At 47.2% G+C, this 12202-nt stretch overlaps 2 protein-coding genes across 2 annotated transcripts; both read left to right on the top strand.

Annotated features, from left to right (window-relative positions):
- The first annotated feature begins 4874 nt into the window (after nucleotides 1-4874).
- On the top strand, nucleotides 4875-7058 carry LOC9272497 (laccase-14). The gene is made up of 2 exons (XM_015792243.3): nucleotides 4875-5187; nucleotides 5267-7058. The coding sequence occupies exons 1-2, from the start codon at nucleotides 5074-5076 to the stop codon at nucleotides 6902-6904; spliced, it is 1752 nt and encodes a 583-aa protein (XP_015647729.1). The 5' UTR covers nucleotides 4875-5073; the 3' UTR covers nucleotides 6905-7058.
- A 459-nt stretch (nucleotides 7059-7517) lies between these two features.
- LOC4342167 (uncharacterized) lies at nucleotides 7518-8915 on the top strand. Its single transcript, NM_001424598.1, has one exon. It carries the CDS (start codon nucleotides 7629-7631, stop codon nucleotides 8544-8546), a length of 918 nt encoding a protein of 305 aa, NP_001411527.1. The 5' UTR covers nucleotides 7518-7628; the 3' UTR covers nucleotides 8547-8915.
- Nucleotides 8916-12202: the final 3287 nt, after the last annotated feature.

Raw genomic sequence — 12202 nt, 5'->3', positions numbered from 1 at the left:
GGGGGGTGCCCCTGTCAGTCACCATTTAATGGGTGAGGACTTCTGGGCTCCTATTACACCGGGAAACGGGAGCCTTGCTTTGACCAGAGCGGGAGGACCGACTCCGGCTGGGATAAGAGGATAAGAACCTCTCACCATCATTATTTGATGGGACATGTCAGGCTGCACGTCGCCTGACACACAAGCAGCGCACAGGCGCACTACCCCAGTCCCATCGGTCATTCGACCGGTCACAGACCGGTTAAGTGCATTGCACACCGCATTAAATGCGGCGTGGCGCGACTACTCGGGCCGCCATAAATGCGGGTAGGTGGGCACCTGGAGGTGGACACTTAACCCACTGTACATGGTGACCTAGAGAGGGGGTCGGGGGAGCCCGACCCCTAGTCACGGGAGGGGGCGGCCGCCGCCCAACCTCGGGCCCGATCCCCCCTCGGGGGAGGGCCACGTGGCGCCTGGGGCAGCCTTCTCCCTCTAGTCTCGGCCAGGGAGTGGCCGCCGCCCCACCTCGGGCCTGACTCCCTCGAGGGAGGGCCACGTGGCATCGGGGGGCAGCCTCCTCCATCCAGTCTCTGGGAAGGAGTGGCCGCCACCCCACCTCGGGGGGCAGCCTCCTCCATCCAGTCTCTGGGAAGGAGTGGCCGCCACTCCACCTCGGGCCTGACTCTCCTCCGGGGAGGGCCACATGGCATCGGGGGGCAGCCTCCTCCGACTAGTATTTGGGAAGGAGTGGCCGCCACCCCACCTCGGGCCTGACTCCCCTCCGGGGAGGGCCACGTGGCATCGGGGGGCAGCCTCCTCCATCCAGTCTCTGGGAAGGAGTGGCCGCCACCCTACCTCGGGCCTGACTCCCCCCCTCAGGGGAGGGCCACGTGGCATCGGAGGGCAGCCTCCTCCGACTAGTCTTTGGGAAGGAGTGGCCGCCACCCCACCTCGGGTCTGACTCCTCTCCGGGGAGGGCCACGTGGCATCGGGGGGCAGCCTCCTCCGACTAGTTTTTGGGAATGAGTGGCCGCCACCCCACCTCGGGCCTGACTCCCCTCCGGGGAGGGCCACGTGGCATCGGGGGGCAGCCTCCTCCCTCTAAACCTGATACCCCCGGACCCATATCACCGATAGAACTGAAGCTACATCAAGTTACAAACTAGGCCTCTTGCAATATATGGTCAAAAATAAGATCCACTTTCATGACATCAAATTCGTATTTCAACAATTCAATGAGGGAAGTATTTCATAGATGCGACCAATCAGGCATATTTCTATGCTTTTGACTTCAAATTCAACCTGCTACTCAAGATTCATCGGATTGACGTGAGCATCAAAATTAGTGTAATTAGCAAAGCATTGCTGAGAATCAATTCATGTTATATATTTTGCACCAAAATTTGTATCCTGTTGTTGCTTACTATTATAATGAAGCAGTTGTCCTAAGTGACATTAAGATTAAGAATCAGTGTTATTTGTAATAACAACTAGATCATGTTCATGGTGCTTGCTGTTACAATAATATGATGATCAATTTTTATTAACTACAGGTTTGATTTTAAGCCGCCGACATTGTGTGTATGCACAACTTGCTGTTACAGTAATGTGATAAGTAATTTTATTCACTACTGGAGAATTTTGTAATAATTTTTTATACATTTTTATTTTGATACACGATTCGTCTGAATGAATTGATACGTTTAGGTTTAATATCGATAGGGCGCACAACGTGCGCCAAAATGTCTAGTATCATACAAGACACCCTCTAATCTCTATCATATATATGACTCTATAATTGTAAAACAAAACAAGATTCGTCAACCGAATATACCTACAGTATGGCATAATTTTTTTAGTAATTACACGCAAAGACATTCACGAATGTGTTTAATTATTAATTAATCCTACACGCTTACTAAAGAGATGGAGACCTAAACCCGAGCTACACGCTGTTACGAAAAAGCTTAGTGCTACTTTTTATGCTTTACTCTTTCCGGATTGATAATACTTGTCGCTTTGGATAAGAGCATGTTCTAAAAAAAAGTAACTTTAACTATTATTTTCTATTATAATATGTACAAAAGTTTTAACAAATATATTATTTTATTAAAGTATTTTTAAGACTAATCTATACATGTAGTCACCATATTTAAAAGATAAATGTTTTAAAAATAATTTATAATCAAAGATTCTAAAGTTTGACCTCACTCTTGTTTAAAATGACAAGTATTATCAGCCCGGAAGAAGTAAGATCGAACGGTAGAGATAGTAACGGTCAAATACAGTTATTAATCAGTGGGGTCTAGGGACGGAGAGCTAGAATAAAATAGAGATCTTGGGCGCCACTTTCTTAATTTAATCTACTTAATTTCGATCGAGTTTATGCTCGGTTACCGTGAAAACCGCGTGGTAACCACGAGACATACCGTGGTTTAAAAAACTGAAAAGTTTACCGCGTGTGGTAACCACGCGGTTTTGTAAACCCTGGGTGTGGGTGCCTATATTTGTATCCATGGGAGTGCACATGAGTTATAGTTAAAAATTTTCTTGATCAGCTTTCTGGGTACCTCCTCTTATACTTCAGCCCGTCCCTGGTGGGATCAGTTTTTGCTCATATCAGCTCGGGTGTACGTACTCGGTACAGTGTTTATATATATTTGGTAGCTAGCTACTAGGTGCGGTTAGTTAGCTTACCAAAAAGCCAGATGATCGATCTCACCGTCTCACGTACGATGATAGATCGATCCAACGAACGATATGATGGTGGCATACATATGCATCCATATATATAGGACGCGACCCAGCTGCAAGTTAATTATTATGCTTCATCTGTTGCTGTTTGCGCGTGGCAGCTAGTCAGCTAGTACTAATCATACATGTATAACCCTGTTTGATCAATCTCTTTCAGAACAGTTACAGTATTAATCATGCATGCATCAGTCCAAATTAATAAGCATAAGCGCTAGCGCTTCCGTCGCTAGCTTCCTTGCTAAAAGAAAAAGAAGAAGCTACGTACCATAGCTAACTGCAACTTGTATATGAACGACAATGTAAATAATCAAATCACCATTCATTCAAACATTAAGTAATGTGAAAGTTCACTGACGATCAATGTGACCTTTTTATTGCTTTTTATTGCCTTTTTATTGCTTTTTATCGGTTTTTAGTCTCGGTTATTTTAACCGGGATTAAAAATATCATATTTAGTCCGAGATTATGTGTCAGTTGCACAACCGGGCTAGAAGGGGTTGTGAACTAGGAGCAAAAATGTCCCCAGCAGTGACTGTGTTTGGGTTGCGTTTATAAAATAAAAGTATATATATATGTAAATTTGGAGGCACAAATTAAATAATTAACATATTTGCTAACTGCTTAGGGTTTCCCAGCAGTGGCTATGTTTAGGTTGGCATCTCCAGCGGCGATGGAGCTATCGAAGACGGAGAATATAGCGAGGTGGGGCACCTCGTTACCACTTGACTCGTCATAAATAATAATTTATGGGTTTTCGCGTCGCGGCCCGGCTTGCCGCATCTAAATATAGAAGTGTATCGATCTACAGACTCATTTATAAGTCAAATTCATAGTTAACCCGCTAATCAAACCGACGGGTTACGTACTATTTTTGTCTATAAACGGGTTCGCGGGTAAACCCACTTGCACCCTTAGATAGGGGGAGGGTGTATCCGTGTATGGCTCTAACGTCGACGAGACGCTGAGGCCGGGGCGCCGTTTGGGGGGGGGGGGAGGGGGGCAGGGAGGAGCTCAGCGGTGCGTTGGCCTGAAAAGAGTGAGTGATGGAGAGAGGGAGTGGAGGAGATAAGTGTGAGTTATAATAGATACACGAATCTTGAAGCGATGTAACGATTTTGAGTTTGTATAATTTTGGAGCGTTTTCTATCGACAGATTATACATATATTGTTGGGCAATCTCCATTAACTAATTAATGATCAAAATTTCAGTGGGCCACACAAAAAATGTACATGGTACTGATGGCCGGTTTAGAGGGGCGCACGCGCGGTAAGCGAAAGAGCTCCATCAGGCAGCTCAGCATGCAAAGACCTGCAGCATGCAACAAGTTAATTGTTGCGTGAGCAATATATTTATTAATTACTAGTATATAGTAGTTGCATGTTGTCTCTTTAGCTAGCTAGAGATGCAAATGCAATGCAGCTTTCTGATCACCAACTCCGCTCCTTTTAATCGCAACTACCTATATAGATGGAGACACTGCCTGCTGGCGCCTGCAGCGACTACAATATAGTACATATATACTCGCTCCATTCCATCCCTAAATATTTCACACCGTTAACTTTTTTTTTAAACATATCTGACCGTTCATTTTATTTAAAAATATTTAAGTAATTATTAATTCTTTTTCTATCATTTGCTTCATTGTTAAATATACTACTACTACTCAAGTTTTTGAATAATACTTATAAAAGTTTTAAAATAAGGTAAACGGTCAAATATTTTTAAAAAAGTCAACGATATTAAATATTTAGGGACGGATGGAGTATTACTTTGTCAACAAACAAATTGGCTAGCTAGAATTGAAGCAGGTACTCCTAATTAATAATCTTGCTTGAACTAAATCTGCAATGCAGGGTCTCGTCGTTGTTTAAAAGTGTTAATGGCCTGGTGTCTAGCTAGCTTGCCGACTACATGGCCATGCATGCATGCAGCTGCAGAACTTATTAGAATATATACATTTAGTAGCTTAATTGCTAGCTAGTGGTCACTGGTCAGTATAGTACTCAGTGGAGTACGTATTACTAGGAGAGTACGTGCATATGCAAGTAGTATCAACTATGGCTAGCATGCACATGCATTCATGCATGGGCTTAAATTAGTTTGATATATATAAAGCTCTAGTTAGGAGATCGCATTCTCCAGCTGGTGGTTATTCGCTCTGCTCTAGCTAGCTAGCTAGCTTAGCTCAACACTATATAGTACTGCATGCGTTTGATATATATACTCATCAAGATCGATCATCGTGGTCGATACAGATTCCAATCCAGTAGTGATCATCATATATATCGATCGATCAGTGTGTGTTACGACTGCACAAGTGCATAATATATAGATGCATGGCTCCCTCCCTCGGCTCCGGATCAACAAGAATATTACTAATTGTATCATTATTATTATGCCTGCGGCAGCAGGCTGTGGTTGATGCTGCCATCGTGGAGCACACATTCCATGTATGTAGTATGTGCATTTTAATTAGTTATATATATATTGATAGATGAGATGATCAATGGATGCATGCATATGATGCAGGTGGGCAACCTGACGGTGGAGCGGCTGGGGCAGCGGCAGGTGATAACGGCGGTGAACGGGCAGTTCCCGGGGCCCAAGGTGGAGGCGCGCAACGGCGACACCCTCCTCGTCCGCGTCGTCAACAACTCGCCATACAACATCACCATCCACTGGCATGGCGTCCTGCAGCGCCTCTCCGCATGGGCCGACGGCCCAGCCATGGTGACCCAGTGCCCCATCCTCCCCGGCTCCGGCGCCGGCTCCTCCTACACCTACCGCTTCAACGTCACCGGGCAGGAGGGCACGCTGTGGTGGCACGCCCACGTCTCCTTCCTCCGCGCCACCGTCTACGGCGCCCTCCTCATCCGCCCCCGCCCCGGCGTCCCTTACCCCTTCCCCGCCCCTCATGCCGAGCACACCCTCCTCCTCGGCGAGTGGTGGAACGCCTCCGCCACCCTCGTCGACGTCGAGAGGCAGGCCTTCCTCACCGGCGGACAGCCCGCCAACTCCGTCGCGCTCACCATAAACGGCATGCCCGGCCTCTCCCACGCGCACAAGGAGATGCACCACCTGCGCGTCGCTCGCGGCAACACCTACCTGCTCCGCCTCGTCAACGCCGCGCTCAACTACCAGCTCTTCTTCAAGGTGGCCGCCCACAACTTCACCGTCGTCGCCGTGGACGCCTGCTACACCGACCCCTACCACACGGACGTCATCGTCATCGCGCCAGGCCAGACGGTGGACGCCCTCATGCACGCGGGGGCCGCGCCGGGGCGCCGCTACTACGTGGCCGCCCAGGTGTACCAGAGCATCGCCAACGCCACATACAGCGCCACCGCCAGGGCGCTCCTCCGCTACGACGACGACGCCAAGGACGCCGCCAAGACAATAATAATGTCGCCGCGTATGCCGGTGCTCAACGACAGCGCTACAGCGCAGCGCTTCTACGGCAGCCTGACGGGTCTGCTGCGGGACGGCAAGCCGACGGTGCCGCAGCGGGTGGACACGCGGATGGTGGTCACCTACGGCCTCGCCATCGCGCCGTGCTTGCCGGCGCAGACGCTGTGCAACCGGACGCGGGGCTCGCTGGCGGCCAGCATGAACAACGTCTCGTTCCAGCTGCCGGCGACCATGTCGCTGCTGGAGGCGTCGCGATCGCGTTCGTCGGGCGTGTACACGCGCGACTTCCCTGACCGACCGCCGGTGATGTTCGACTTCACGAACGCGGCGGCGGTGAACAGAAACATGTCGTTGATGGTGACGTCCAAGGGGACGAGGGTGAAGGCGCTGCGGTACAACGAGACGGTGGAGGTGGTGCTGCAGAACACGGCGGTGCTGGGGACGGAGAACCACCCGCTGCATCTCCATGGGTTCAACTTCTACGTGCTGGCGCAGGGCACAGGCAACTACTACTACCTGATCCGCAAGAAGAAGATCCGCAAGAACCTGGTCAACCCTCAGCAGCGCAACACCATCGCCGTCCCCCCCGGCGGCTGGGCGGTCATCCGGTTCACGGCGGACAACCCCGGCGTGTGGCTCATGCACTGCCACCTGGAGGCACACCTTCCCTTCGGCTTGGCCATGGCCTTCGACGTCCAAGACGGCCCCACCCCCGACGCCATGCTCCCCCCGCCGCCAAACGATTACCCCCCATGCTAAATTAATTAATTATACTCCACTAGTATGCAATTACATTAATTATTACTAATGCATGCAAACGGAGAACTCCTATATGCTAGCTAGTACAAAACACATCGAATTAATTTCATTTCATTTTTGCCATGCAGCAATATATTCAAGGATCGATCATGCATGATCCAGTTTTTTTTTTTTAAAAAAAGTTTAATGACGCAGCATGCAGTTGAGTTGAAAATGAAGGTGTTTTAGTATTTGTTGAACGACGCAGCCGTCTTCGCCGCCATCGGGCGTTGGCGCTCTCCTCCCGTGTGCCCCTGCCTGCGTCCTCCACCAGAGGATGGATGTTCTTTTTCTTTTTCGACAATGTAAACCAACCCACCCTACTCAGGTATAATCATCTTTAGCGCCCAGTCTCCCAGAGAGAGAGAGAGAGAGATTGTTGGGCTGGGGGTCTATAGGCAAGCCACGTTAATTATACAGGCCCATGAGTTACTCCTAAATTGACTGTCCAGTGGGTTGTGGGTTAGGCCCTCGAGTCTTTGAGAAAACAGAGAGAGTGGAAAGGCGTGCAAAGCAGAAAGCAGCAGCAGGAAAAGCAGATGAGGGAGGCAGAGCACCAAACCAAGCGCTATCCACTCTCTCTCTCACATCACATTTCACCACACTCCACTCCATAGACACAGATCGAGCAACGCGTGCGTCGGAGAAGAATGCAGTCGGAGATCTGAGAAGAAGAAGGTTAGCCATGGCCATGGCGCTGCTCTTCCTCCTCCTCCTGCTGCCGCCGCCCACCGCGCCCTTCTCCCTGGACTTCTTCCCGGAATCCCCATCTCCCCCGCGCCTCGCCCTCTCCGGCGCAGCCTCCCTCCGCCCCACCGCCGTCTCCATGGCGTCCCCGCGCGCCCGCCTCCAGCTCACTCACCCCGTCGCCCTCGGCCCCGCATTCTCCACCTACTTCTCCTTCTCCTTGTCAGGCCCAGGCTCCCTCTCCTTCTTCCTCACGCCCCACCCCCACCCCGACCGCCACCCTTTCCTCCTCGCCATCGTCTTCGACGCCGCCGCCCGCGTCCGCATCGACCTCGCCGGCCATACTACGGGTACGGCCGCCTCCCACCTCGCCCCCTCCTCCGCCCCCGCCCGCCTACATTCCTGGATACACTACAATGCCACCTCCGCCACGCTCCAGCTCCGCCTCTCCGCCACCTCCCGACGCCCCGCCCTCCCGCTGCTCTCCCTCCACCCGCTTCCTCCCTCCGCCCTCCTCCTCCTCCGGACCAAGCCCATGCTCGCCGGCTTCACCTCCTCCGCCACCAACTGCACCCTCTTCGCATGGGCCTTCCGCGCCAACAACACCATGCAGCACTCTCAGCCGCTCGACCCCTCCCACCTGCTCACCACGCCGCCACCTCACCGCCCACAACCTCACCCCCACCATTATTACCCCTGGCTCTCGCTGCTCTTCGCCGCCGCTTGTGGTGCCATGCTCACATTCTTCCTACTCTTCGTCTGGTACTCCCTGCTGGCCACGCGCCGCCCTGTCGCACCAGTCACCACCTCCGATTCCGACGTCGTCTATGAGAAGATTGTGCTTGTCGGAGCCAAGGACGACGACGCCCCCGCAGCCACTACTCCGTCTCCAGATGTAGCTGGTAACAACAACTAGTCTCTAGTCTTCTTTAGCTGTGCGCCTGTGCCTCTGTTAATTATTCATCACAGCACAGGGAGTATTTCCTCTTTTAATTATGCCCTCTCCCAGTCCCAGTTCGAGTGTGTCATGTGTGAGTGCTGTCTGTAAGTAGTAGTACTAGTTAAGCGTGGTTTGGTGGAAAATCTGCAGATTTTGCGGGCAAATCTAACACCGCAAACTCTGCAGTTTCTCCTCAGATTATTAGAGGTTCAATTCAATCCTGTTTCATCCACTATCTTGTACTCCTAACTCCCAATCTGTCATCCACTACCTACTGCTGCTATTCTTTTCTTCTGATGCTCAGTGATGTGCATGCGCTTACTCCTTTCCTTCTCATCTCTGATTATGTATTTGATTTTAAAACATACAGCATCATCATCTCTCTCTCTCTCTCTCTAGCTGAATGCTTGCGTTTATTTCTCGACTATTTCACTACAAATTTGAGGATATAATGTAAATGATTGGCAAAACTTCCCTGCTGTTCCCAATTCAACAAGGAAAAGACTTCACCCAATTCCTGATTATTTGCAGAAGGGTTCTCACCTCCTGTTGCATACTCGATCCGTGCCTTTTCTAGCTATTCATCTTCAATTCACATATCTAATACTTCTGCTTTGCAAAACAGCTTGCAACAGGTGTTTAATTTAAACCTCAACTGGTTGCCCTTTCATAAAGCTCCAACTGCATAGAGGCTCCTATTGCAGGTTCATGACATCTCAAAGCTGCATAACAAATCGCAACAGCTACTCATCTTGCTTATGTACGTTTGTCTCAGCTTGCTTTCAGTTGGCCAAAGCCACTTTACATTGATGCAATAGTGGCTCTAGAGTCCTGAGTCCATTATGGCCTCTACCGGAATACTATATATATATATTCCCTCATTGTTGATTTCAGTTAAGACCCGCTAGTTCTACTTGGAATTCAGGGTTGCTTTTCATTAGGGTAGCTATATTTTGGAACTAGGTGATTCCCCGCGCTTTGCTGCCGAAATTACTAAGTAACTTTTAAATTTCTTTTAATAATCGAGCTAAAAGTAAAAATTGTATTAGTTATTAACAACAAATAAAACTGGCTTGTCAAACTATGTTCAGAGAGAAATACATTTAGTAGACTTTGTATGAGATTGTAGATGAAATATGATATCCTGCACTTTGATTGTATGGATGAATATATGCAAAGCATTAAAAAATGATGGATATATATATGTTAAAAATATTGTGAAAAATAATGTGAAGGAAGATGATTGGATGTTGATTGGTAGAATTCAATGAATTATAGTTGCATGCTTGCATACGTTTTGTTTGTAATTATTGCTAGTGGGATGATGAAGTGATATATATATTTGCATGTTGAGCTTTAGGACTAGTAGGTTATAACTTTATAGTAAGATAGGATATGATGCTGCTTCATTGTAGCTTAGCTATTTACTTTCTGGATAAGTTTTGTCACAACCATATAGCTTGAAAAGCACATATATATTTCTATCATGAAATATGACTGCCTATAATTAGCATACATCTGGCTGTGTGCATCAGCATGCAAAGGCAGGGGATGTAATATCATCTTCCCCTTATCTTTAAAAAAAATACATGGCATGCATGATGATGTGAATGTCCTAAGTAACACAATTCTGACATCAGGTGTAAAATTTTATGCTCATGATCAACCATTGGCATGCCATGTATTCTTTGGTGTCATTAGTCAGATTTCTCTCTAGAGAGTTTGTGTCGAAGAAAGTTGTCTTGTTTCCTCCTAGGGGCTGACTGGCATTTTCTCTCTGATTTTGTATTGTAAGCCTTTTTTCCTAGAGCAAGAGCAATGTTTCCATTTAGCTGAATGCATATATGTCAACAAGAAGTCCGGCATATGTTTAGCTAAGGTGCACCACAATATTAGCTTCTCTCCTAATGAGAAGCAATTTTAAAAAAAAAAACAGTCAGCTCCTTAGTTTGAACAAAAATTGGTAGGATATGGTCTGAGAACCTGTTTCGGCGACTACTTCGATCGAACCCAGTCAACCGTCAACTGAATTCGGTCTCTGCAACTATATTCCTGCATGCCTCCGCTGATAGGGCATTGAAGAATTTGAAGCATTCTTGTCATTCTAATCTGAAAACATCTCTGCAAGCATATGCCTGGCTGCCTTTGTGCGTTAGTGTGCTTAGGATCTTGTACCGTTTTGATTGTTCTAATCTGAAGCTTCCGATTTCATCGCAAACAACAATGGTTGAAGCACCTTGCCCTTCAGTATTTATGTACAGTATATCAGAAGAACCATCTATCGTGCTCTGCTGGATTGGTAAAATCTGTCAATTATGGCAAAAATAGGAATCCAAATTTTCTTTTGCAGGGGAGAAATAGGAATCCAGCAGTGTGTTTTACCTGGACATATGCAATGCATAATCATCTCTCTGCACAATCATTCAAGATCCGTGTGGTGTTAGAAGTTTCAACCTCCGCCTGCATGATGTTCCCAGATATTATTACTGTTTACTAGGGAGAAATGGGTTTTTGTGGTAAAAACTTGCTTAGAAAAAACCATATGTTGTTGCCGTTGTTGGGGGGCACGTGAACTTGAGTGAATCAAGCACAGCATGGTAAGCCTTTGGCATCCTTCGCAAGTTGCTCATCCAGAAGGAAACGACCCTTTTCCGTTATGGAACGAAATATTTTTTTGTTGTTTTTTTTATGATGTTAAATTATTATTTTTTTAATGATGCTCTGGTCTGGTGCCAATCATTTCCTCTTTCTGCTCATGGATGATTCTGTGACTGTGAAAGGAGAAACTGGAGTTATGTTAACAGACACAGACAGACAGCTGAGTTTTATTAGTGTTATGGAGATGGAAACCTCTGCTGAGTTTTGGCTGGGCCTGTATCCCCAACAAAGTTAATGTTAGCGTGCACGTTATATATATGTGGAGTATTTCTTCTTCTTGGTAGCAACCGCCTCGATCGGCAACTCCAATCAACAAGCAAAGCCCAAACCCAAGCCTCAACGGAATTCAGCATATACTCCACTCCACTATTGTTTAGTCCTAGTAGGTGCTCTGCTGCTGCTGCTGCTTTCTTTCCCTCCTGTCCTCTCCTTTTCCCTCCCAAAAAGAAGTAAAATTCCTCTAGAATCGATTCGAAACGGATTGATTGCCCCTGCTTTATTATCGAAAATCAAACAAATATTGGATACGAGAGGTGGAGCATATATAATTACTACCTCTATTTTTTAATAGATGACGCCGTTGATTTTTTCTCATATGTTTGACCATTCGTCTTATTAAAAAAATTTACGTAATTATAATTTATTTTGTTATGAGTTGGTTTATCACTTAGTACTTTAAGTGTGATTTATATCTTATATATTTGCATAAATTTTTTGAATAAGACGAATGTTCAAACATGTGAAAAAAAGTCAATGGTGTCATTTATTAAAAAACGGAGGGAGTAATTGTTTTACTTATGAAAAGGCCTCTCCGTCTCAGTCCACTGACGATGCATGTGAGTGAGTGAGGGTCCCTCTCTTTCTTTTCCTTTCCTTTCCTTGCTCCTCTCTCAATCGTTATGAATTATGATACGGGGGCGGGCGCAGTTGATTGATTCCTTTTTTTTTCTAACCAAAAATACAATACAAGAAAT

The sequence above is a fragment of the Oryza sativa genome, chromosome 7 (assembly GCF_034140825.1).
Source record: "Oryza sativa Japonica Group chromosome 7, ASM3414082v1".
NCBI lineage: Eukaryota > Viridiplantae > Streptophyta > Magnoliopsida > Poales > Poaceae > Oryza > Oryza sativa.
Note: the sequence above shows the minus strand (reverse complement) of the source record. Positions and strands in the feature narration are given on the sequence as shown.

What these genes read in the sequence shown, in the direction of transcription:
- LOC9272497 (XM_015792243.3), top strand. Translation starts at nt 5,074, where the DNA reads ATGGCTCCCTCCCTCGGCTCCGGATCAACAAGAATATTACTAATTGTA. An exon ending in TCGTGGAGCACACATTCCAT is followed by an intron (nt 5,188 to 5,266) that starts GTATGTAGTATG and finishes CATATGATGCAG; the next exon opens with GTGGGCAACCTGACGGTGGA.
- LOC4342167 (NM_001424598.1), top strand. Translation starts at nt 7,629, where the DNA reads ATGGCCATGGCGCTGCTCTTCCTCCTCCTCCTGCTGCCGCCGCCCACC.